This window comes from Mauremys mutica, chromosome 12 (genome assembly GCF_020497125.1).
Source record: "Mauremys mutica isolate MM-2020 ecotype Southern chromosome 12, ASM2049712v1, whole genome shotgun sequence".
NCBI lineage: Eukaryota > Metazoa > Chordata > Testudines > Geoemydidae > Mauremys > Mauremys mutica.
Window position 1 is genome coordinate 445,732 of NC_059083.1, and position 27,381 is coordinate 473,112.

Sequence of the window (27,381 nt, forward strand, 5' to 3'; positions counted from 1 at the left end):
CTGGAAACCCCTCCATTTTGCCTCTTTCCTGCTCAAACCTCTGGACTATGGACTTATACTAATGGGAGCATCTAACCGATGGACTGAGGACCTTCCAATGATTTGGAAGCAGCCAGAGATTGGACTTAAGCCAGCGGTTTATTCCACCACTGCTACAAGCCTAAACCAAGAACTTTGCAATTACTGTATGTATTTGATTCCTTGAATCAATTTTAACGCTCACCTTTCTTTCTTTTTATGAATAAACCTTTAGATTTTAGATACTAAAGGATTGGCAACAATGTGATTTTGGGGTAAGATCTAAGTTATATACTGACCTGGGTATGTGGCTGGTCCTTTGGGATCAGAAGAACTTTTTATTTGATGAGACAGTTGTAAAGAACCACTCATCTCTGAATCCAGTTTTCTTGGTGGTGATATAAGAGCTGGAATTTCTAAGGAAACTGCTTTTATGACTTCTTGTTAGCCAGTGTGGTAAAGCAGAAGTTTACTTTTGTTGCTGGGTTGGTATATCCTTTGGGGGATTAGCCACCAGTCTTGGGGTGTATCTACCCTATTTCTCAGCGGTTTGTCCTGAATTTGGCAGCCTCAGTTGTGACCCACAAAGGCACAGTTACACTTGCATTCTACCTTGAAAGAACCCGTGCCTTTCGCACCTCTCCACACCTCTCCGTGGTTATTGCAGACAGGTCCCGGGGCCACACCCTCTCCTCCCCACGCATCTCAAAGTTAGTCTCCACATGCATCTGAGAGTGCTATGTACGGTCTAACACCCCGCCGGGCTGGATTATGGCAAACTCAACGCGGGCACACGTGTCCACTTTTGCCTCCCTGGCAGACATATCCTGGCATGACATCTGCTGAGCAGCAACCTGGTGGTTCCATGCATACCTTCACCCCCATTACGCCATCGCCCAGTGAATGGCAGAAGAGGCAGCCATGAGCTGTGCCAGGCTGCAGACTGGGCTACTCAGTGCTAAGAGGGTGACTGAAGGGGCGTCGCCTCGCATGGCCTCATATAACCTCACCTGAAGCAGGAAGCGACATACTATGCATGTGCAGGGAAATGGACACTGCTACCGAAATCTTCTGGCTACAGCATATGGTGCACATGTGCACCCGTGTTTGGAATACAAATAGTGCCCAAGCATCTTGAAGAACCTCCAGTTACAGGTAAGTAACCTCTTCTTAGACTAACTACTTGCTGTGGTTAGATGTTGATTGATGTTCGGCTGCGTCTGTGTGTTCTTCCTGTGTGCTGGCACAGCAGACCTCGAGCGACCCGCTCAGTGACCACAAGGTACAAAGGCACCCAGCCAGGTTTATTGTCAACGAAGCACAGGAATAGAACCTGGCAGATCCTATGAAGATACTAAGCCATATATGCCAGTGACAATGGATGCCACTCAGTCAGTGGTGGGACTTTCCACTGCCCTCTAGGCTGGCCAAAAACACTCTCTCTGACACATCTTTATACCCTGATATAAACAAGGTACATACTTCCCCTTTGACACAGTTAGTTACTTCTCCCTGATGTGGCTGGTTATTACCCATCACCTTGTTCATGTTGGTTCGATCAAAACATCTCTGTTATGTACTGTCATCCTGACCTTACCTTTTAGGAGGGGTCAGTGTGTTTCTGTTCTCCTTGGAGAACGTTTTGGATGTTCTGGTACCACTTGATCTCGGGATGTTTTTGCGTGAGTACTCTGTGCCCACTATACTTGCCAATGATCTTTGCACATCAAATGCGTTTCTTGTACATGAATAATTGCATTGGAATGGTAGATTCAGAAGGTATTTTGAAATTGAGGCTCTGTTTTTTTATTCTTTTGCTTGAGTAAGCAGAATTGGACCCTAGAATATATCAGTTCATCTACAACTGAAATACCATATAACCTCACCTGGAGCAGGAGGTGACATACAATGCATGTGCCGGGCAATGGACGCTGCTACAGAAATCGTCTGGCTCCAGCGCATGGTGCACCTGCGCACCCGTGTTTGGACTACAAATAGCGACCACACATCTCGAAGAACGGTAATAGAACCTGGCAGACCCTATGAAGATACTAAGACATATATGCCAGTGACAATGGATGCCACTCAGTCAGTGGTGGGACTTTCCACTGCCCCCTAAGCTGGCCAAACCCACTCCCTCTGAGGCACATCTTTATACCCTGACATAAACAAGGTACATACTGCCCCTTTGACACAGTTAGTTACTTCCCCCTGATGTGGCTACTTACCACCCATCATCTTGTACATGTTGGACAAACTGGAGAAACAGTCTGAAGTAAAGAGGATGAAATGCAGTAAGGACAAATGCAAAGTCCTCCACTTAGGAAGGAACGATCAGTTACACACATACACAATGGGAAATGACTGCCTAGGAAGGAGTGCTGCAGAAAAGGATCTGGGGGTCATAGTGGATCACAAGCTAAATATGAGTCAACAATGTAATGCTGTTGCAAAAAAAGCAAACATCCTTCTGGGATGTATTAGCAGGAGTGTTGTAAGCAAGACACGAGAAGTGATTCTTCTGTTCTACTCCGCGCTGATTATGCCTCGACTGGAGTATTGTGTCCAGTTCTGGGCACCACATTTCAGGAAGGATGTAGACAAATTGGAGAAAGTCCAGAGAAGAGCAACAAAAATGATGAAAGGTCTAGAAAACATGACCTATGACGGAGGATTGAAAGAAACTGGATTTGTTTAGTCTAGAAAAGAGAAGACTGAGAGGGATTATGATAACCGTTTTCAGGTACATAAAAGGTTGTTACAAGGAGGAGAGAGAAAAATTGTTCTTCTTAACCTCTGAAGATAGGATAAGAAACAATGGGCTTAAATTGCAGCAAGGGAGGTATAGGATGGCATTAGGAAAAATTTCCTAACTGTCAGGGTGGTTAGACACTGGAATAAATTGCCTAGGGAGGTTGTGGAATCTCCATTATTGGAGATTTTTAAGAGCCGGTTGGACAAACACCTGTCAGGGATGGTCTAGATAATACTCAGTCCTGCCATGAGTGCAGGGGACTAGATTAGATGACCTCTCAAAGTTCCTTCCAGTCCTATGATTCCATATTCCTCGACTAATACTAATTTTTTTAAATGAGAACTAAATGCTCCATATTTATTTTTAGCAATATTTTAGAATTCTTCATGTGACTACAACACTTTCAAGCCTATTTGCTTTTTGGACTAAACTGTTCTGTCCTTCTAGTTCTGTTCTTTAATCCAGTACTTTCCATTACAGTATATGTTCCAAACCACAGTGTGTTAAACATAATCTTGCAAAGTTTTTTTGCTATTTATTTCCTTTTTAAAGAAAGGAAATGGACAGCTTCAGCAATCAAGCTGTGATATTTCAAGCCTGGCAGCCTTCTCAGAATGCAAAACCTAGTAGAGAAAACCAGATCTGATTAAAAGTATCTTTGCATTCTCTGTGCATTAGAATAGGGTCATTGTTATTAACACTTAGCAAAAACTTCCGTGGTCTGCATAGCCCTGGTATAATTTGCTAACCACCAATGCTGCATCCTTGTTTCCTGCCTGCCTTTGCTAAGCAAACAGACCACTTTTTGTCTTGCAAACTGCTGCGGACATGCACACAGAAGACTTGTTCCCAAACATCATGATTTTGTTTAATAATTTCACAAATTCATGAGACTGGCTTAGGGAACATGATATTTTAATAATAAAGATGGGGTTCATTTTCAAAATGCTGTCAGGTAGCATTGAGGACGCGGTGCGGAATGCTGTGGTCCTGACACTCAATATGAATAGGCTGATCCACGTGGACGTTCAGTTGTGCAGCTGGACGGCTTTGAATGGGTCAGTGAATCCAATATGGCTAGAGGAGGAAGATGAAATCAAGCAGTTACTTCTGCATAATGTTCTCCTGGAATGGCTTTATTCTGTGGAGCGCCCCTGCTAAGCTCAGGCAACTAGCAGTGAATAGTGGGACAGAATTGTGATGCTGAGCTGGGATGACCAACGGTGGTGGCTGAATTTCAGGATGAGGATGTCTAATTTCCCATGGATTTATGCAGAGCTCATCCCAGTGAAGCCGTCCACATGAAGAGGCATGTGGCCATCTGTGATGAAGTGGGAATTTTTCATAAAATTTTGGAAGAATATTGTGTGTGCCCCATATCAGAGGGTAGCCATGTTAGTTTGTATCCACAAAAACAAGGAGTCCGGTGTACCTTAAAGACTAACACATTTATTTGGGCATAAGCTTTCGTGGGTAAAAAAAACACTTCTTCAGATGTATGTGCCCCAGTTCCCCCCATGTGCTTCATGTTCCACTAGTGCTGGGAAGGGTATTTCCTTTGTGCAGAGTCTCAGCAGACAATGGTTGCTCTGATGGTCTGGATATCTGATGTCTAGCAACTAACAGCCCTGGGTGGCTGACTTTCTGCAGGAAGCCAGCCTGTTTGACCAGCTGGGGAGGAGCCAGGGGGTTGTGGCGACTGGAAGGAGGGTTCACTGGGGATTTTGGGACTTGGGGGTTGAGTTCAATATCTTCATCAATGATTTAGATAATGGCATAGAGAGCACACTTATAAAGTTTGCAGATGATACCAAGCTGGGAGGGGTTGCAAGTGCTTTGGAAGATAGGATTAAAATTCAAAATGATCTGGCCAAACTGGGGAAACGGTCTGAAGTAAATAGGATGAAATTCAATAAGTACAAATGCAAAGTACTCCACTTAGGAAGGAACAATCAGTTGCACACATACACAATGAGAAATGACTGCCTAGGAAAGAGTGCTGCGGAACGGGATCTCGGGGTCATAGTGGACCATAAGCTAAATATTAGTCAACCGTGTAATACTGTTGCAAAAAAAGCAAACATCCTTCTGGGATGTATTAGCAGGAGTGTTGTAAGCAAGACATAATTCTTCCACTCTATGCCACGTGTATTAGGCCTCAACTGGAGTATTGTGTCCAGGTCTGCACACCACATTTCAGGAAGGATGTGTACAAATTGGAAAAAGTCCAGAAAAGAGCAACAAAATGATTAAAGGTCTAGAAAACATGACCTATGTGCGAAGACTGAAAAAATTGAGTTTGTTTAGTCTGGAGAAGAGAAGACTGAGAAGGGGACACGAGAATGGTTTTCAATTACATAAAAGGTTGTTACAAGGAGGAGGGAGAAAAATTGTTCTTCTTAACCTCTGAGAATAGGACAAGGATCAATGGGTTTAAATTGCAGCAAGGGAGGTTTAGGTTGGACATTAGGAAAAACTTCCTAACTGTCAGGGTAGTTAAGCGCTGGAATGAATTGCCCAGGGAGGTTGTGGAATCTCCATCATTGGAGATTTTTAAGGGCAGGTTAGACAAACACCTGTCAGGGATGGTCTAGATAATACTTAGTCCTGCCATGAGTGCGGGGGACTGGACTAGATGACCTCTCGAGGTCCCTTCCAGTTCTATGGTTCTATGGGGCTCCAAGCTTATTGCTTCCACTCTCCCCCAGGCTTCTGAGTTCATTAACAGAAAGGGGTATTTCTCTATGGTGCTCAGGCGTGAAAGTAACTTACAGGACTTACCGGTACTGCCAGAGTCCTGATGGGGGCGGGGCCTCTCAAGATTTAAAGGCCCTGGGGCACCAGCTGTGCCTGGGAGATCCAGGGCCTTTAAATCAACCAGGAGCGCCCAGCTGCAGAGGTGGCTGGGAGCCCTCCGGGGCTCAGGGGCAAATTAAAGAGCATGGGGGGAATCCCAAGCTTTGCAGGGCTGGGGCAGGGATTTAAAGGGCCCAGAGCTCCTGCCGCTGAGGGGAGCCCAGAGCCCTTTAAATCCTGGCCCCAGCCCAGCTGCCGGAGCCACGGCTGGGATTCAAAGGGCTCTGGGCTGCCCGCAGCTGCGAGCAGTCCAGAGCCCTTTCAATCCCCTCCATGGAAGCCAGTGCGGTCCAGCACGGTGTACTGGCTCTTGCCGGTATGCCGTACCAGACCGGACCGGCTTACTTTCACCTCTGATGGTGCTGCAAGGCTTGGTTGAACACTGTGAAAAGGTCACCAATATTAATGTGGGGTGGTCTGGAAAGGTCCATGATGCCAGGATATTTAGAAACTCTGGCCTGTTTACTGGAATGACAAATGGCACCCTAGGTTGACTCCCCATCCCCAACCCACTGCCATGCATCAGAGACCAGAGATATCAATGGTTGTGGCCACAAAAAGGATACTCTCCTGCACAGACCATGTGTTGGTTCAACCATGTCAGTGAATTGAGGATTTGAGTTGGGATGATGAATACCAAGGCCAGACGATGGCACAAAGATCAATATACCATGCACAGCCATGCCTGGAGAGGTCTGAGGTGTAGCCTTGCATGTTGTACCATGTATGTGCATGATGCCATGTGGCCCAGAAATGTCCAGACTGTTGTGGCTGGATGTGCCTAAAGGGAATTTATCAGGGTCAAGATTGAGTGAAAACGATCCTCCGGAAGTACGGCCTTCCCCGTAAGGAGTCGAGAACTGCCCCGATGAACTCTATTCTTTGTACAGGCATAAGGGTGGATTTCTGATAGTTTATTAGTAGGCCTAACACCCGGAAGGCTGATAGGATAAGATGGATATTGATTCCACCTGAGCTCTGGACTGGCTTCTGATTAGCCAGTCATTGAGGTATGGGAATTTGTGAACTCCATTTCTCCTGAGGAAAGATGCCACTATTGCCAAACATTTGGTGAAGACCTGTGGGGTGGCTGAGAGGCCAAATGGGAGAACCGCAAACTGGTAATGAGCTTGGTTCACAACAAATCAGAGGAACCTTTTGTGGCCTTGGAAAATCGATATGTGGAAATACGTATCCTTTAGATCGAGGGCAGCTACCAATCCCCTGGATCCAGCGAGGGAATGATGGAAATCAAGGAGACCCTGTGGAACTGTAAGTTCTTGAGATAACAGTTTAGTTGACAGAGATCTAGGATCGGTCTGAGACCCACCGTTGGCTGTCGGAATGAGGAAGTAATGGGAATGAAACCTTTTCCTCTTAGATCAGTGGTTCCCAATCAGGAGGGCAGGAGCTAGGATGTCCCCGCTCCAGGGTGCTCTCTCTACACTGGGTGCTTCCCTGACCCACTGATCATTACATACATTTCAAAGCAAATAGAATTCATTAAACAGCAATCAATTAAAAAATATGGAAAAAATGAGAAAGGTGAAAAGAAAACACATCACCCCGCTCTGTGGCATGGGGACGTCACAGCCAGCGTCTCTGGGATGTAAGGGAAGTTCAGTCTGTTCCTCACAAGTCCCAGGCCCCTGCTCAGGCCCTGGCTGTGCTGCAAGGATGCTGCGGGTCGGACACTTGCTCTGGCGGTGGCCACACACCCTCAGGCTCTAGGTAGCAGGACCCTTCTTCCCAGCGTCACCCCAGCCCCAAGTCTGGCCTGCGGAGCCTCTTGGTTGGTGTTGGGATATATATATCTATATATCAATATACATTGTTATTTATATATAAGTTATAAGGTATTAAGGCCTGGTATAAATGATGCATGTTTAACACAAATGCATGCACTGCAAGTTAGCAATCGAAGCAAGGACTTAAGCTCAAGGACTATTAGAACTTTTTGGGCAAAACCAATTTTATGTTCCAAGTAAAATATGGAAAATGTTGAAAACCTCTATTGCAGGTCTAACACTGGGGGCTTCTCCCTGCGATGGGCTCACTGCCCAGGGTCGTCCTCGCTCTCCCCAACTGCTCACCACACCTGGCTCCAGACTGCTCCAGCTCCAGCTCCTCCACTCTGCCTCAGCTCCTGCTCCACTCTGCCTCAGCACGGCTGCTGCTGCTGCTGCGCTGCCTCCAGCTCCCTGGGCTGCTCCTCTGGCTCTGGTGGCTGCAGCTCTGCTCCCAGCACAGGTCTGCTCCCTGGGCTGCTTCTGTGACTCTGCTCCCAGCTCTGACCTGCTTCCTGGGCTGCTTCTCTGGCCCCACTAGATGTCGCACAGCTCTGCTCCCCAGCTCAGCTCGGGCCCCTGCTTTCTCCTTAGCTCGGCCCCACTCTGTCTGACCGGGCAATCCCAGCTCACACGGAGGACGGGACCAACCCAGCCTCCTGACTCCCTGATTAGCCTGCCCGCCCTGTCAATCAAACTGACCTGGAGCGGTGGCCTCTCCCCATTACCCCTGGGACTGTCAGTCTCAGGGTCCTGATTTCCCATTGACCCTTCTCCTTTTGGTACTGGATGCTAGTCAACCAACCCCCTCCCCCCCCCCCCACACACGCACACAGAGTTTTAGTAAGGGGCCAACAGTCCCCTTACACGTGTTTAAAACTAAGTGTGTACTTAAGTCTATAAGACTGAAGCATGTGCCTCAAGTAACACTTAAGTGCTTTGTAGAATTGCGGCCTAAATTTTCTGATTGTTTTCTTTAAAAAGAAAATCCCCTGCACCAGTGCGCCTTGCCTGGACCTTGAGGCATCTTTCTAGTAAGTCACAGAAGCACTTGCCTGAATGGCACTATGAATATGCTGCTGTGGTATTTACAAGTATCTTATCTAGCGCTTCCCATAGAGCGGGCTGAGCAGCACACTTTAAGCCCTTGCTCCACCCTGAAAAGGTTTGGGAAGGAGAACTTAAATCCAAAGCAGGTCACCCAAAGGGTTTGGAGCCCATCTCCCATCAATAGTTGGGAGTCTCAAGCTCACTCTTCCTACAGAAGCATTTCTACTGATTCCAAATTGTTACACGCCGTCTACAAAACAATATGCAAAGTGCCAGGACTGAAAGAGCAGTAGCCTGCGTCATCAGGCCTGGCATACCATATTAGCGAAGCTGTGTTAAATGGTAGCTAGCAAAATAATTAGCCTGTTCTCCATCGTTTATGCGAGAATCATGCTTACTCAGAATTAGAAAAAATATACTTCAGTCTCATGAAGGCTTTCTATTTTTGCACCTACTGTCTGATATTTTGGTTGCTTTAGTTCTAAAAAGATGTTTGTCATGTTTCAAAACGGTTCTGTTTGTGGAAAAAGATGAAGAGGAAAGTGTCTTCACAAGAAGCATCGGAAAGAACACATTTTCTGTCACTTTGACGCTACCAGATCAATGATGTTTTCGTACCACACGGGGGGAAAAAAACAACAACACATAGCCAGTCACTGGTTGGACAGGATTTGGTTACTTTGTTGCTGAAGTGTCTGTGGTCAGTACCTTTCAGTAGGGTAGTACAGCAAACTTACAAATACCATTGTAGAAAATACATCTAAAGGAACAAACAAACAAAATCCTTTTTCTCTGCTCTTTCATCTGCTTGAGAAGTGTGGGGAGGGGAGAGCACATATCAGTACAGTCTCCTAGTGTGCACATCAGTCTAAGGGTGCAGAGATAGATGACATGAGTCCCAGCTTCATTGTCCCTGGAAATACTCAGGGTAAATTTCTTTCCTGTTAGTCAATAACACGCAACAATTCCTCCAGAAAAATCTATCCCCTATTTTCAAAAGTTCACATGTAATTGTAAATTAAATTAGTTTAAATATTTAATTTATTTCTACCAGCCTCATGCCCACTTCACCTTTATGCCTCCTGTCCACTGCTCACCCTCCACCCCCCACTTCCAGGATGAAACATTTTAAAAGTCACATGTCTAATAATGGCCGTTGGGGCAGAGACCCGGGACGTACTGGGGAAAGCATGCAGTCAGAAGCAATGATTGCTAAATTTTGTTTTTAAATATTAAAAATGGTGTAAAAGTTTAAATATGGATTTTATGGGGTGGGGCTGGAGGTGGTACAGCCGCTCCGGAGGCGCTGCCAGCATGGGGCCGCCCAGTGGCCCCAAGTTCTGCTCCTTTCACCGTTGCGGTTCCGGAGAGCCCAGCGGTTCAGAAGTCTCCGGCACAGTGGGAGGAGGACAGAGTTCCCCCTAGGTAACGTGGGATGGATGTGGAGGGCACGGGGAGAGCGTGGGGGCCCCCGGATGGGGGCGGGGTGGAGTGACATGGGGGGGATCACGTGGGGAGGTCACGTGTCCCCTCTTAAGCTGCTGCCCCCTCTTTGTGCCCCTCCCATGAGTGCAGCGTACCAGTAAGAAATGAATTCTACCTGCACCACTGCCCAGGTCGCACAAGCCAATGGCACAGTTGGGATTAGATCCTAGGTCTCCTGCTCAGTCTATTGGCCAATCCACTAGCCCCCTACCTGATTCCTTCCAGGTGTTCTTCCCACTAGTTAGGTCATTGTGGGTGAAATTCATCTCTGTGCAGAGGGACAGCACAAGGTCCATGCACCACAACTTCAACTTGTGAGACTGTGGGAACATGACCATCTTAAGGTAGGCACAAGTATAGAACCACGACTCCCTTTTTAGATACAGGGCCCAATCCTGGGAGGTGTGGCTTGCTCTCACCTCCCATTGATTTCAGAGAGAATTAAGCTTGCTCAGCGCATCTTGCAGAGTTGAGTTCTACCATGGAAGAAGCAGTCCTTCCCTCGAATGGGGCACTCGGCCATAGAATCACAACTACCCAGTTGCCTCACAAAGAGTGCTAATACTGAACAAGAGCTGGGAGAGCTGGAGGGACAGTATATGTAAAGATAGTTTTCGCCTATGGAAAGTTCAGGAATTGCCCATGTAATTAAACTTATTTTTGATTTGCAATCTGAGACCTACTCACAAATTACCTATATTGCAAGGATTTTTCTGGTATGTTACCAGGGAAAGGAAGTCAAATATCTGAAAGACAACACTTCCTGATTTTGGATGTGTCTGTCATCCTGCTAAGACGTACCTATGAGGCTGCTCTGAGACACAGTCTCTCTTCTGTACGTTCACACCTTCCTCTGCTCTGTCATGGCTGGAAATATAGTTTATGCTGATTTAAACTTTGCTGGAGCCTCTTCAGGACCACCACATCCATCCCAGCACCTCAGTAAGTGGATTTAACTTATTGATTTTATATCTAATACCCTCTATCTTTGAGGGGGCTCCTATTTTTCAAGTGTTTTTTCTTTCCTTCAAGTGCAGCACAGATAAATTAGAGAGAGAGAGGGAGAGAGATTCAGAAGAAATTAAGAGCCGGTCTGTGTTTTATGTACCATATGAGTGGCAGGACTTGGCTAATGTGAAGTCCTTTGCCACTGTCAGAACTGGTAAGGGAATCTCTCTAATGCAATACAGGATATTTTATTTCAATTTTGTTCATACATGTCACAGAAAACTTCATAGCCAGTGACAGTTTCTAATTGAAATTGAAGTGCAGGGCAATACAGTCTTACGTTGCACACCTTTCATACACATTTGAGGGATCCAAGCAAAGCATTTAAGCTAAAACGTTGACTTGCCCACTATAGTACGTAAAGGGTCGTGCATTGGATGAGTCTGGGGAAGAATGACTGAACACAGGGAATCTGAGAGACTCAAGGAGCAGGAGGATTTCATTGTTGTATTGCAGAAGTTTAACACAGATTGGGGAGAAGAGACGGGATCTGAAAATAGCTCTGGAGCCAGAAGGTCCTGGAGGCACGACCAGAGGCTGGGGGGCAGGTAGAGGAGGGTTCTCCTAGGTGTTGTGTACAGGCAGCTAGAGAGGCAGGGGTCTGTTCTCTCAGGAGATGGGGCTGAAGAGGAGGAAGAAGTGAATGAAAACCTGGCCATTGCGGATGATGAAGGCAACCGAGGACTTTTTGTACTGGGTTCTGAAATGGACAAAAAGTCACAGGAGGTTTCCAGGGACAGGGATGATGTTTCCATTTCTGAGCATGGTCATGGAGGAGCCACTGGAATGCAAGTCAGCTGCACTGTAATGAGTTGGGAGTTAGGGGAGATCAACAGAGAGGGGCAGGGTGAGAGGAGATTTGTGTGGCTTAACTTAAAGCTGTAAAATGTAAAACATAGTATATATTTTTGAAAACGTTGTTTGGAAATTAAAAACTTTAAATCCTTGATATTTTGGAGAACTATGATAAAGATAGAAGTAGGATAGTTAGGGAGGGAGATAGTGTGTTTTCTGTATGTACAGCAGGGCAATTGATCTACATGATTAACTATATTAAGCTGTTGATCTGAGCCTTCATATTTTTACTGTATTGATATTTAATTTGCTAAGTAAATATCCCAAACACGTTATCAAGCTACTTACACACACACACACACTATATATAAAAACACTGCTGTACTACACATAATGCTATTTCACAGTGATGTTTTTGTATTAATCTGGCTTTATCATGTTCTCTTTATTGGTATTTTAAAGTAATTATTTTGAACTTACACATGAACTGTATTTATAAAGCTATTTTCTTTTTACACACACACATGAATATAATTAAATTATTGTACAGGGGCTGAAAACGATTCTTACTAAAGTATCCATTTAGAGTTGTATTAATAGTTTATATTTTCATGACATTTTTTATTTTAGCATAAGGCCCTTCTTATCTAGCTGTCAGGATGCAAGCTTTTATAAAACTATATCAATGCTCTTCAGACGTTACTTTCACATAGGACTGGATAGTCTTCTCTTGAAAAATATTTTAAGAGCCAGATTCTGTTCTTGAGTAACATTAGAAGTCACTGGAGTTACTCCCAGCTTACATCAGTGTAACCGATAGCTGAATGTGCCCCTCAAATTGCTCAGTTGTGTCTTAGCAAAAATTACGCTATGTTGAGAATTGACTGTGTAAATAATTTGAAAGTTACTATTTCCAATGTCACAACTACTCTGCAAACATTACTGAGCAGGGAGCTTGCGACTAGGAATAGTCCCATTGGTTTTAGTCCCTAAACTTGAAATGAAAACTAACTTTCCTTGGAAACAAGGTAGTAATATCAAATAATAAGTCGAAAGACAGTTTACAGTATCTAGAATTCCTGATCTAGAATTCCACTGCTTCTACAAAAATGATGCTTTTAGTCTGAAATTTGTGTGTTAGTTTGAGGCTAAAGGAGAATGTTCTTAGGAAAGTTTGAAGTAAATTCAACACTTTTTTTTTTAATGATACAAAAGGAGGGGGGGCAGTTTTTCATTTTTTGGATCATTTACAGAAGGATCTTTGCTTTTTAAGAGAACGTGAGTTGGTTTGGGTCTTTTCCTGCAACTTATGTTGGTTTAGAGTAAAGAAGAAGCTTAGAGAAGATATGTGGCTATGTTTGTAAATCATCCTGTTGCTGTGTTTTTTTCTTAACTAAGTAAATAACTTTGTTTTTAAGAAAAAAGTGCTGTCTTTGAAATCCCTGTTGTAGTAGGAAGAGAGCCTGAGACATAAGCCCTTGTATCAGAGGCCTGGTATGAGGCAGGACCCGCTCACAGAATCTGGCAAGAACAGGGCTAATACTGCAGAAATACACACTCCTAAGACATACCAGGCACAGAGTGCTTATGTAAACACATCCCGATATCAGGTGGTACCAGAACATCCCAATATCAAGGATGGTACAAAAACATTCCCCCAGGATAACAGGAACAAATTGACCCCTCCTAAAAGATAAGGTCAGGATGACAGTACGTAACAGAGATGTTTTGATTGAACCAACATATACAAGGTGATGGGTAATAATTAGCCACGTCAGGGAGCAGTACTAACTTGTCAGAGGGGCAGTACTAACTTGTTTGCGTCAGGATATAAAGATGTATCTCAGAGGGAGTGTCTTTGGCCAGCCTAGGGAGGACATGGAAAGTCCCACCATTCACTGAGCTGCGTCCATTGTCATGGGCATACATATTAGTATCTTCATAGAGTCTCTCAGTGGCACAGGTGCCAACTTTTGTTGGTGCTGGTGGGAGCTTGCGCCCCCCCCCCCCGCCCTTGCCCCCGCCTCCGCTCTGACTCCACCCAGGGGTGGCTCTAGACATTTTGCCGCTCCAAGCACGGAGGGTCCACTGGTCCCCCGCCTTCGGCGGACCCTCCAGTCCCGCGGCTTCGGCAGACCCTCCGCAGGTGTGCCTGCGGGAGGCCCGCTGAAGCTGCGGGACCAGCGGACCCTCTACAGGCAAGCCACTGAAGGCAGCTTGCCTGCCGCCCTTGCGGCGACTGGCAGAGCGCCCCCAGTGGCTTGCCGCCGCAGGCACGTGCTTGGAGCGCTGGTACCCGGAGCCGCCCCTGACTCCACCCCCTCTCTGCCCCTATTGGATCCCTCCCCAAATCCCCGCCCTGGCCCCGCCTCTTCCCCAAGGGCGCTGCATTCCTCCTCCTCTTCCCCCCTCCCTCCCAGGCTTGCTGCGCAAAACAGCTGTTTCGCAGTGCAAGCACTGGGAGGGAGTGGGGAGAAGCAGGACACGGCACACTCAGGGGAGGAGGTGGAGCAGAGGCAGGGGTGAGCTTGAGCAGGGGGGCGAGGAGGGGAGCTTCCAGTGGGTGCAGAGCACTCACCAATTTTTCCCTGTGGGTGCTCCATCCCTGGAGCACCCATGGAGTCGGCACCTATGGTCAGTGGTATTACCCTGCTTTGTCAACAATAAACCTTGCCTGGGGCCTTTGTCCCTTAATGGGTCTCGTGGTCACTGGGCAGGTCGCACAACATGTGCTGTGCCAGTTGTCTGTGCAGAGCTGGGGCAGCACAGAGGGAGAAAACAGAGAGAACACACACAGCCAAATGTCTGAGGCAGATTATCTTCTGCCTCCAAGCCCAATACTCAGTTTACAAGAACCTTTCAACAGAGGCCTCTATTCTGGTTTTGGTATAGACAAAACCACAACAAACCTGGAGTTTCTGGGCCCAGCCATTTTGGAGGAATTGTGAGCCAAAGAAGATTTTTTTTTCAAAAGCAACCTTTTAATAAACTCTCAAAATACTACTGCACACGCTCAAAGGAGAACAAGTTGCCATCTTTCTTATTCCTAGGGTGACCAGATGTCCTGTGTTTAAAGGGACAGTGCCGTATTTAAGCTCTCCTGCAGGTGTCCCAGCTTTTTCTTAAAAAATTGTCCCATCATTTCTGTCTCCTTCCCAACAATGCGGGCAGGTCCTGCTGCTGGCCAGATGCCTGCTTACCAGCCGCCCACCCCCCATCAGTGTGTGTCGGGGGGGGGGTCCAGTAGCCAACAATGAGGGTGGGTGTGCAAGGCCGGTGGTGGGGTGAAGATGCAGTGCGTGGGGCAGTCAGCTCCCCATGCTGGTCCATCAGCACAGTCCCTGATGAGTGCCGGCTCTTGGGCAGCAGGGCCCTGTGTGCACCTCCCCCCCTCCACCCCCCGCATCCTGTTAAGCTGCAGTGGTTGGTGAGTGCGGCGATCAGTTACATGTCACCTCTGCTGCCCCTTTTACATGCTCCCCCCTCCCTGCTTTGCCCCTTCATCCTCCCTTAGTTGTGCTGTTCCTCCATATCCCCCCTCCCCCCTCCCCCAGCAGGGCCCGTCCCTCTCCCAGCGCTGTGCAGAGAACCAGCCCCTGGTCGGAGCACTCAGCTCACCAACAGCCTGGCCGGCAGGTTCCTTCCTTCCCCCACTGCCTCTGGCTGGGCCGGCGGCCTGGGAAAGACCATGACTTTCTAGCCCTGGGCGCTAACCAGGAGGAGCCAAGCCCTGCATGTGCCAAAGCCCCGCACAGCACTGGCACAGGGAAGCGTTCCCTCCTGCCCAGCTAAGCTCTGGAGGGGGGGTGTCTGGGGGGGGGGGGAGAGATTTCCAGCCTGTTCATGCCCCAGCTCTGCAGGCTCCACAGCAGCCTCCCGGGCAGGGGCATAGCACCCCCTTCACCTGCCCCACCCCACACCCTGGGTCCTGCCCCCAGGGAGCACAGGGCTGCTCTGTCCCCTAGGCGCCCTCCCCCTGCTGAGCCACCTCTCTGGCTGAGTTCACTGAAGCCCCTGCAGTCAGGTTCCCTGGGCCCTGGTGCACAATGCAGCCTTATGACTTAACCTCTTCTTGCCCACGCTGTAGCCAGCAGCAGCCTGGAGGTGTTAGTTGTCTTTTCGACACTGTGCAGGCAGGAAGGGACCGGCCACTTCTAGCCACAAGAGGGTGGAGAGGGAGCAGCAATGAGTTCTGCAAAGATACAGGCCAAGTCATCTTGCCCTCCCTGTCCCCTGCGGCTGGAAGCTGCTCCCGTCCCTTCCCTCCCACCCATGCTGAAAGGCTGCTGCTGGCCACATTCTGGTGTGAACCCTGGCAGAAATATGGGGAGGGCATGTGATCCTGCATCCCATGCAGCGCCAGGTACCAGGTGAGGCGGGTCTGTCCTGGGGGCCCAGCCAGGCATGGATGGTGGAGAGCACCAGGCAGGGAGGCTGGGGTTGGTCTTCTCCGCCCCCACCCCCACCCCCATGGTGCGAGAGAGTTGTATGTGTGTGGGGGGGGGGAGGGGGTAGGTTTGTGTATCCCCCTCCCCCATGTGAACCTTAAAGAGAAGAAGGTAAATAAAAATAATCCAACTAGCAGTGTTTCTTTTTAACAGGGGCTCAGTCAACTTGCTGTTATTTAAATGTTTGCACTGCCTAGTTCTGATTGGTTACCGTTGAACTCGCTTGAATACAAGTAATTTTACCAGGTGTCTGTATTGAGCATAGGGAAATACGGTCACCCTACTTATTCCTCACACTGGATGCTGAAGGATTTTCACCAAACATTGACTCTTGCAGGTCTCCCTCAGTGCCCGCATTGGCATCGGATCGCTCTGGGAGTCGGATGGGCTGGGAATGTCATCCTGGCGGGAGCTGTGATTGTGCTGGGTACCTGGGGTGAGTCGTTCCAGGCCTTAGATTATTGTTATTATTACTATATCTCCCACAGCCCCCATTTTACTGGTATCTGCTAAGGCAATCCCTTAGCCACAGAGCTCACCATCTAAATGTGCACCTTGAATTCGCCTGTTACTTCACAATCCAATGGAGATCTCTTTTCTGATTCCAGTCTATTTGTGAATGAAATACTTGACACATTGTACCCTGCAAGTCAAAACGTCACATTAACTAGATGTAGTTAAGAATGTGGAATATAAAATTTGTGTGATTAGACTAAAACAGCTTCATCATTAAACTTGCAGGGAAAAGTGGAATGAATGAATTTCCTCTGTTCCTCTTAATAGATTTTATTATACCCTCTTATCTTTTCTTTTCACTAATTCCGAAGTAGTAACCAAAGGATGCTGCCTGGAGGATTTCCGATCTCAACTGAAACAAACGCTTTGTGTTTCATCACTCAGCAACTCAACAGGTAACCTCACTCTCATTGAGCTCCTTTCTCCAATTTCATACCCACCGGAAGAATTCGCTGCGACTTAAAATCAAGTTAGCCAGTCAAAAGGCTCGTTTTCGGTATAGCAGATGTGCCACACTCTCATGACGCCCTGTCTTTAGTTCTCCGTGCTGAGCTGAAGCAGTGACATCTAGCGGCCAGATCGGGTAATTCCCAGTAAGTACAATATTGTACAACCAACTTGAAGGACAGTAAATATTTCTCACTGCGCCTTGGATCCCAAAGTACTTGACAAATTATGTACCAGATACAGGAATCCTTTCACCCACTACAAAAATGCAACTGCCTTTAGGATGAAATTTAGTATTTGTTTAGTAGCACACAGCAACAGTGCACAGTAACTAAGAAGTGAAGGACACTCCTGATATCACAACATCCCTAGGCAACTTCAATAATTGCTTATTAGAAAAGTATTTCAGCTATTTTAAAACATTTTAACAAAATTTAGCAGCTGGAAGTGGAGGAGGAGCCAGAATCACATGTTCAGGGAGTTCTCCACAGAACACCAAGTGTCCTATGTATCATTAGTGAAATTCAGGGAGAGTTTAGAGAGGCAAAATTTGTTACACAAGATGTTTAGACCTCCAGTATTCAAAAAACGCCACAGGATTTTTATGATCACAAGTGGACTTCACTTTTATTTAACACAAAGCACCTGCCTCCAAAAGGTCTTAAGGCATCTGACAATGGATTGAGCCTCACGACCCCCTGTAAATTAGGGAAGTACTCTCTCTTAAACATGACATTTTGGCAAGCTGCAACACAGAGTGAGTAATTCACAAAATGTCATGCAGTGGGCCAGTGTTAGAGGTGGGATAACAGTCCAGGGTTCTAGACTCCCAGGCCACTGGTCTAACATCAAACAACTCTGCATTTCTTTTTTCTGAGTTTTGAAGGCACTGAATGCAGCCATCCAGACTGTGCATGAGTAAACATATGTCTGCACGCTGCCCTCAGTTCTATAGATGTTCCTGATACCCTTATGTACCATTATTTTCTAGGAGAACTTCTGGGCCCCCTCCTTCTACTTTTAAAATATTCTGGAAGAAATACAGCAGAGCTGGCAACTATTTTTCTGGGCATCTTTAGTTTAATATTGTGCATATGTAACCCCCCACCCCACTCAGTGTGTGTTACACATCCCCCTCTTTGGCTGGCCCACAGAGAATGAGTGTTACAGCTCCCACCTAGAGAACCATCTTCTCTAGCTCAAGCTGTCGAGGTTTGTGCTATTAGAGAGGGAGGATGGTCCAGTATTTAAGGCACGAGCCCAGGACTTGGGAGATCGGGTTCATTTCCCTGCTGTGCTACACACTTCCCATGTGACTTTGGGGAAATTGCTTAACCTCTGTGCCTCAGTTCCCCCATCTGTAAAATGGGCATAACAGCACTGCCCTGCCTCCACGTGAGTGTTGAGACTAAATCCATTAAAGAGCAGAAGTGCTTTGAGATCAGTTGTGTCCTGTATGAGCTGTACTCTCTTGTGCTTTATATGATACTCCTGTGGGAATTCTGTGACAAACATTCTGCAACAAAAAATTAAAAATTCTGCATGTTTTATTTGTCAACACCACAATATAATCAGTTTCAATTATTTTGGTCATTTATTTCAAAATACCTGTCAGCAAGTACATCTGTAACAATACAGATAACACCAAAAAAAAAAAAAGATTCAGGAAAATGTTTTTTGACAAATAGATTCCTTACTAGGCATATTAATACAGAACTCCAAGTAATAATTCATTTAAACTAAACACAGAACTGTATTTCCCACATCCCTCAGAAACAGTGCAAAGGCTTAGATGAATCAGGAGTAACGGAGGAGCTGGTTATGGGTGGGAAAAGTATGGAACAGGTTTTGGGGGGGCATGGGGAGGGATTGTTAGGGAGCTTCCCCCATGCAGACCCTGGCTGACCCCTAGCCTCTCCCATTCAGTCAGGCACATCTGCCCCATTCCCATGTGTTCCTACACCCCCATGTGTCCCTTCACCCCCACCCAAACACCCACTCCCCCATTTCCATGTGGCCCTGCACCCCTTCCTCCTGTACTCATGCGACTCTTAGCCCCCACCCAGCCACTCCCATCTTTATGGAGCTCTGCACCTCCCCACCACCCCATCACCATGTGGGCCTGCACCTCCACTCCCATTCAACCCCTGCCCCAGTCTTCCCTCCCCCACTAGCAATTATGAGCCCCCGTCTGACCCCCCAGCACCCCACACTGTCTGTCTCCCCATAGCCCCTGTCTCCTGACCTGACCTGACCGGTGCTGGGAAGAAGGCTCTGCAGGCTCTCTTCCTTTGCTGGCAGGGAGCTGCTGCTGTGTTCTGTTGCAACAAGCACCCTCTGGTGGGCAAAAGGAGGAACCACAGCAACATTTCAGCAGAAGCTTTTCTCTGGGGAAAAAAATTAAAATATGCATGGCTCATTAATTCTGCTCATGCGCGATAGTGCAGAATTCCACCAGGAGTACTGTGAGTTAGTAAAAGAGCAATTCTGTTAGACTCTGGACAAAGTGTCTGTGTATTAAATGCTCCAATACTATGAGCTTCCAGAGACAGTTAAACTGTAACTGAAGAGGGTGCCAGATAAGTCTGTGCCCTGAGAACATGTCTCCACCCCCACAAGATTGGGGCAGTGGCTGGATTTGGTTCTGGTCCCAGAGGCTTAAACACCTGGTGATCTAGGGACCCAGAGGCTTGGATTCCCCTCACAGCAGTCTGGTGAGGGGCTGGCAAGGAAGCCACTGACACCTGGCCTGTGTTAATCCCTGCTGATCCAGGCCTCCAGGTAAAGTTCATGTACTGCAGTGATGAACATACTCAAACACCTAACACCAGGGCTCACTCCTGCGATTCTAGTCCTCACCCCTGCCCCATCCTAGCTCTGCCAAAGCCCCTTAGTCCTGCCCTAAAGGGTGTCTTGATAAGAACTGAGCCTTTCCTCAACAAAACACAATTCAAAGAGAGACACCCTGGTTGGGATACTGAGTCTGAAGGCTCCACACATGATTTTACTTAAAACCTTCAAACCCCTTCCTGCCACCCTCTTTCCCTTTCCCCCTCTAGAGGGCTCCGAGTGCAAACTCTGCCCCAGGGATTGGTTGTTGCATAGAGGAAAGTGCTATTGGGTCTCTAAAGAAGTTAAATCCTGGAAGAAGAGCCTTGAAGACTGTACAGTGAAGAGGTCTCAAATGCTCGTGATCCAGGACCAGGACGAGATGGTAAAGAAAATATAATGCTGAACAAGGATTTGCATCAGCAATAAGTTCAGAAAGAAAATGTTAGGCGGCGGCTCCATTATGTGAAATTTGGATTAATAAAAGCTAAAACAAACCATTCTTTATATTTGGGAGCAGAAAGGGGAAAGTGATAAACAATGCAGCTCCCCAATATTAATGGGTTTTTGGCCTAATAATTTCTTATATTTTAAGTAGAGAAGAACTTGTTCATGTTCATAGTTCAATAGCAAACAGATTTTTTTTTAAACTATAGTGTGAACCCCTTACTCCTACTCTAAGATTCCATTTTCCCAGGGGCAGATGCTGCATTTGCTGTCTGGCTCAGGTCCCCAGAGCAGGGCTGCAGATTTCCCCCAGAGGCATTGTGGGCAGAGCCCCTGAAGCAAGAAGCAGGGTGTAGCTGTGCAGGTGCACACAGGGAATTCTAGCCTATGTTAGTGATTTTACCTAGTCCCTCTGCTTTACACTTCACAGGATTTCATACGGAGTGTTACAAAAGGTGTAAATCATGTTTGGATTGGACTTAACATTACATCCCCTGAGAGGACCTGGATGTGGGTGGATGGCTCCCTAGTCAATCAAACACTGTGAGTGCTGTTTGACCTTTAATGTGGTTATTTTATAATATTGGCAGAAAATCCCTTTACTGTAACAGGTTTCAGACTCACCATCACTGCACCTCCTGCTGGTCACTCGGAGAATTAGCTCAAGTTCAGTTGAGTGCACTGCCTTTTTGGGTGGTGTCTTGCCCATCATCTCTCTTACTGTCTCCACCTTCTCTGGACCAGCATCACTTCTGGACTGTAGCATCCTCTTCAGGGCATGGCCCTCCAGCTGTGCCCCAACTCTGTCCTCCCTCCTTCTGGAGGAACCAGCAGCCCTCAGTCCTCTCATTCACCTCCATGGCAAGCTACAATCTGGATTGACCACTCTCTTCTCTGACAAATGTGTGCAATGGGGGGGGGGGGGGGGAGACCCAGAGCTGCCCACTACTCTGGATCCCAGCCACTATTTAGCAGCCACTCACTACCCCTCCTCCCAGATCTGCTGCCTGTTTTCCTGAGCCACTTCCCCATAGCCCCAGCACTAACTCTGTCCCTGTATCAAGGCCTCGGCCTGGCAGTTGTCAGGCTGGAGCTCCATATCCCATCCCATCCCATCCCATCCCTGCCCTGCCCTGCCCGTGGTTTTGTCCCTCTACAGGCAACTAGTCCTTCTCCCTCAAGCTCCAGGGAAAGACTCAGCTTCTCTCACCCCTGCAGCCCTTTTTATAGGGCCCAGCCTGACCATGATTGGCTGCTTCTAAGTCTCCATCCCATTGGTTGGGTTCTGCGCAGCCTTGCAAAGGCTGCCTTAACCCCTCTTCTCCCTGTGTTTTGCAACTACCCCACTACACTTACTTTCAAACTTGAGTGCTTAAAATTAGTCACCTCAATCCATATTCTGATTAAAAATGTACAACAGGTGATACATCATCCCCTATTAGCCTACTAGGAATTGAAAACCCCCATAATTTATGTCACTGGAAAATTAGTTTCCTTTAAGGGCTTGGCTTTCACATGTAACTTGGCTTTCTGTATAGGTTATGGTTTTTCTACCACACACATATCATAGAATCTAAGCACTAATCTGGTAACCTGAGCATGCAGCACTTGCTCTGTCTCACCAGGATGCCCTGAGCCAATCATCTCCCGGCTCAGAGGAGGCCCAAATGAAATTTTTATTCCACCACTGAGAGGGAAAACACCTGTGTTTGTGTGTGTGTGTGTGTATGTATGTTTGTTTGTTTGAAACCAAAGCCAGACCAAAGCTCGGGGTGTCCTTGTGACACAGATTTAGGGCAATTATCCCGTCTTCTCTGCCTAATTGTTGTTATGGCAACTCCATAAAGCACCAGACCACCCTATCACATTCCTCCAAATGGGTACCTCTTTTGCCTGTGCATACCCACTGCACACAAATGAGGATGAATAGACCTTGATGAATAAATTTAAAGCACCAATACTACATTTTCTTCATTCCACAGGTTCCCAATAACCAACCTTGCTGAACAGAATAGTTGCGGGGTGACGAAGGGGGATCAGATTCATTCTGAAATCTGTGGGGCTGAATTCAAATGGGTTTGCCAGAAAGAAGCCTTCCAGATATAAACAGCATCTTTAAGTATGTGTATTGATGGAACTGAAGTCTAAAGCATCCACAGTGATAATTTGTAACATGATTTTATGTGGTTCTGTGTTTAATCATTTGAATTCTTGGGCCTGTTACTTTAGAAATCAATTTTCAAAACAGGGTCTGTTCTTCAATTTCTTGGTTTTAACAGAAGCTATTATGAATCCCTGAAAAGCCAGACATTTTCGGCTCATCTTGATCTTAATGTGTGTGCACGTATTTTCAGTTGTGAACAGCTGTTTCAAAGCCTATAGCAGAGGCAGGTTGGGACACCCAAGTGCTGTTTTGGTTTGTTTGACAAACATGATTGTTTGAGAACTCTTGCATGTGGGCTAAATTTTTTAGAACTAGCCTCTAAATCAGTTTGCCCAAAATCTTAGATTTAGTTCCTCACGTCTGGTAGTTGTGTTTCCAGTAGACCAGTCTGGTGAACAAATACCATTTATTTACCCAAATCTGAGATTCTGTGCTACCAAAAATAAATTTGGTGGGCAAGTTTAGAGGCAATATTCCCTGAAAAATTGGCTGTAAGGCTTTGAGGTACTATGGGAATCCATACAGGGTAAGATTTTCAAAGGCAGGTAGGGAAGTTGGGCACCCAATTCTAATTGAAAGTCAGTGTCCCTTGAAAATCTCTAAGACCACAGTGTTCCTTTGCATATTATGGGTAGTTTGCAACTTAGCCTTTAAGAGCGGTGAGCTAGTCCACCCCAGTTTATGGGTCTGTAAGTATTTTCTCTCACTCATGGTCTCTGTTTATTCCATATAAATTCTAACAATGTCCTCAGTATTCCTGCTGCGGGGGTGGGGGTGAAGTGACGGGAGGCAGGAGGGGCAGTGTTATCTATGACCCTCACAGAAATATATCCTTGGCAGATTTGTTTTGACTCTGGCTATTCTTCCCAACCAAGATATTGTATATATCCCCCAGCACTGCAGGTCATTTTTGTTTGCTGAAGCAGTGGTTTGACATTGAAATCAGAGCGCTCTTCTAGCTTGTTTGAGATAGGATTTCCCAGGTATCTTGTAGAATTTGTTGCCTATTTGTATCCAAATGTTTTCTGGAGGAGAGATTTTTCATAGTCCAGCAAATTTCTACCTATTTCAGATTTGACATAATTTACTTTAAATCCAGACACTTTTGCAAAGTCCTGAATTTCTTTAGAAACCAATTTTTGGGAAACATTTGGTTTAGATAAACATACTATTAAATCACTTGCATATAATGCTATTTCTCTGATGTTTTCCTGCAAGTTTTATTCCTGTGAAGGGTCCATTGTTCCTTATCCTCTGTGCAAAAGGCTCCATAGCCAGTGCTCAAAATACAGGAGACAACGGACATTCCTACCTAGTCTCTCTGTGTAATTCAAAAAGGGGAGATTTAACATTAACTTGCACAGCAACTTTTGGCTGGTGTAAAAAGCAGTTATCCATTTAAGGAAGGGAGGAGGGAGTACATATATGGGACAGAACTTGAAACAAAGTTTCACACTGTTCTATCAAAGACTTGCTCTGCATCTGGTGATAACAAGAAGAGAAAAGGATCTTTTATTTAAATCTGGAATTATGGATGATTCCAAGTACTCCCCAAATATTGTCTGACATTTCTCTAATGAATCCAGTTTTAGCTGGATTTATATGAGATGACAGCATAGGCTGTATTCAGCTAGCTACTATTTTTGCTAAAGACTTTGTCACGATTTCAGCAGAAATACAGGGTGATAAGAACTGCACAGGCTAAGGTCTTTTCCACCTTTAGGGAGAACCACCAGAATAGCTTCTGTCATAAGTTGTGGAAGTTCCTCCCCTGACAGAATGGCATTGAAAGTACATCTCAAGGGACCCACGAATACAGTGTTTTTCAAATGCAGCCATGACAGCCTCCTGGGAAGAGGTGGGGAGGGGAGCAAAGCAGCGCCCCCTCCCTGCAGCGCCCAGCTGTTGCTCCTGGATGTGCTGCCTTGGTGTTTGCTGGTAGCGCCTCTGCAGACACATGGGATGGGTAGGGTGACCATATGTCCCACCTTGGCTGGAAAGTCCCTTTTTTAAGCCCTAACCCAGGCATCTTGACTTTTTTGGCAAAACTGGTTATTTGTCTTGTTTGCTCTTGACAACTGATCATCAGTTTTTGGTGCTCCCCCCCCCCATCCCACTCACGCACAGAGAGCTGCTAAAGATCAAGCAGGACCAGACTCAGGTTATTCTTATAGTCCCAGCCTGCCCCATAGCAACAGCAGTTCTCCACTCTGCTAGACCTCTCAGCAGTGACTCCAATCCCACTTCTGGTGGATCCTTCAAGTGGAAGGTCCTCCGCAGTAGACTGTATCTCCCTTGGAAACCTGGAAAGGTGAAGCGAGGAAGCCTTCTGCATGATGACTGCTGTTAAGATGGAGCAAGTAGCTGTGTCAGTGGCATCTAGAGAGGCCTGCAATGATATCCTTGCAAGAAGCTGCCCCTCAGCAATGATCGTCTGAAACTGTTCCACTTGATCATTTCAGTGCTGTGACCATTTGTTTGACGGTGTGCTTGTTTGTTCGTTGTTCGAATAGTGTGACTGTTTGACCATGTGGGTGTTTGATTGAAAAGTGTGAATTGGGAGTGTTTTGTTCCAGGTGGGCCTTGAGTGGTTGATTGGAGGGAAGGCTTTGAGCCAGGCCAACTGCTTCGAGCTAGCAGCCTTATAAAAAGGCAGCCAGTTGCTAACTGAGTGAGCAGCGAACTGAGCACTGGCAAACAGAGGAAGTTCGCCTGTGGGGAGTTCGCAGTGTTTCTGCCTTTCAGGCTCTGTGAGCAGTACATACAACATCTGAGGAGCCTGTTAGAAGGAAGACATGGACAGTGAGTGATCAGTTGTTGCTAGATCCCTAGCAATCTAGAGGGATTGCTAGGAAGAGATGAGATCCACCTAGTGAAGAGAGGGAAGAGCATCTTCACAGGCAGGTTTGCTAACCTAGTGAGGAGCGCTTTAAACTAGGTTCGCCGGGGGATGGTGACCTAAGCCCAGAGGTAAGTGGGGGAGTGGGTACCAGGAGGAAACATAAAGAGAAGGGTACAAGATGAGAAGCCTCCTGATTCATACTGAGGAAGTAGGGCAATCGGCCAGTTTTCTTAGGTGCATGTACATGAATGCAAGAAGCCTGGGAAACAAGCAGGAAGAACTGGAAGCCCTGTAACAATCAAGGAACTATGATGTGATTAGAATAACAGATACTTGGTGGGGCAGTTCACATGACTGGAGCCCAGTCATGGATGGGTATAAACTGTTCAGGAAGGACAGGTACGGGAGGAAAGGTGGAGGAATTGCACTGTATGTAAGAGAGCAGTATGATTGCTCAGAGCTCCAGTTTGAAACTGGAGAAAAGCCTGTTGAGAGTCTTTGGGTTAAGTTTAGAGGCGAGAGCAACAAGGGTGATGTCGTGGTGGGCGTGTGCCATAGGATGAGGTAGATGAGGCTTTCTTCAGACAACTAACTGAAGTCTCCAGATCACAGGCCCTGGTTCTCATAGGGGACGTCAATCACCCTGAAATCTGCTGGGAGAGCAATACAGCTGTGCACAGACAATCCAGTAAGTTTTTGGAGAGTGTTGGACACGAGGACAAACGGATATAAGTTGTCAGTCAGGAAATTCAGGCTTGAAATTAGACGAAGGTTTCTAACCATCAGGGGAGTGCAATACTGGAACAGCCTACCGAGGGAAACAGTGGGGGCGAAGGACCTCCATGACTTTAAGATTAAGCTAGATAAGATTATGGAGGAGATGGTATGATAGGATAACGGGCTTAGTCAATAGGTCAATTAAGTGCCACACTGGTAAATTGTACAATGGGTCAATGACATGATATAACCTTTTTCCAGAGGGTATGGCTGGAGAGTCTTGCCCGCATGCTCGGGGTTCAGCTGACCGCCATATTTGGGGTTGGGAAGGAATTTTCCTCCAGGGAAGATTGGCAGTGGCCCTGGAGGTTTTTCGCCTTCCTCCGAAGCATGGGGCAGGGGTCGCTAGCTAAAGGAGTGGGTGGATCGGCTTATGTGGCCTGCATCTTGCAGGAGGTCAGACTAGATGATCATAATGGTCCCTTCTGATCTTGAATTCTATGATTCTATGATTCTATGAACTTCCTGGTACAAGTGCTGGAGGAACCAACCAGGGGCCGTGCTCCTCTTGACCTGCAGCTTACAAACAGGGAAGAATTGGCAAGGGAAGTAGAAGTGGGTGGCAACCTGGGCAGCAGTGACCATGAGATGGCTGAGTTCAGGATCCTGACAAAAAGAAGAAAGGAGAGCAGCAGAATACGGACTCTGGACTTCAGAAAAGCAGACAGACTCCTTTAGGAAACTGATGGGCAGGATCCCCTGGGAGGCTAATATGAGGGGGAAAGGACTCCAGGAGAGCTGGCTGTATTTTAAAGAAGCCTTATTGAGGGTGCAGGAACAAACCATCTCGAAGTGCAGAAAGAATAGCAAATTTGGCAGGCAACCAACTTGGCTTAATAGTGAAATCTTTGGTGAACTTAAAACTCAAAAAGGAAGCTTACAAGAAGTGGAAACTTGGACAGATGACTAGGGAGGAGTATAAAAATATTGCTAGAGCATGCGGGGGTGTACTCAGGAAGGCCAAGGCACAACTGGAGTTGCAGCTAGCAAGGGATGTGAAGAGTAACAAGAAGGGTTTCTACAGGTATGTTAGCAACAGGAAGGTCAGGGAAAGTGTGGGACCCTTACTGAATGGGAGAGGCAACCTAGTGACAGATGATATGGAAAAAGCTGAAGTACTCAATGCTTTTCTTGCCTTGGTCTTCACAGACAAGGTC

At 46.7% G+C, this 27,381-nt stretch overlaps 1 protein-coding gene across 1 annotated transcript; it reads left to right on the forward strand.

Moving 5' to 3' along the window:
- Window positions 1-10,814: 10,814 nt before the first annotated feature.
- On the forward strand, window positions 10,815-20,988 carry LOC123345383 (killer cell lectin-like receptor subfamily B member 1B allele C). The gene is made up of 5 exons (XM_044982185.1): window positions 10,815-10,893; window positions 16,540-16,638; window positions 17,030-17,113; window positions 20,225-20,379; window positions 20,872-20,988. Exons 1-5 carry the CDS (start codon window positions 10,815-10,817, stop codon window positions 20,986-20,988), a joined length of 534 nt encoding a protein of 177 aa, XP_044838120.1.
- The last annotated feature ends 6,393 nt before the right edge of the window (window positions 20,989-27,381 follow it).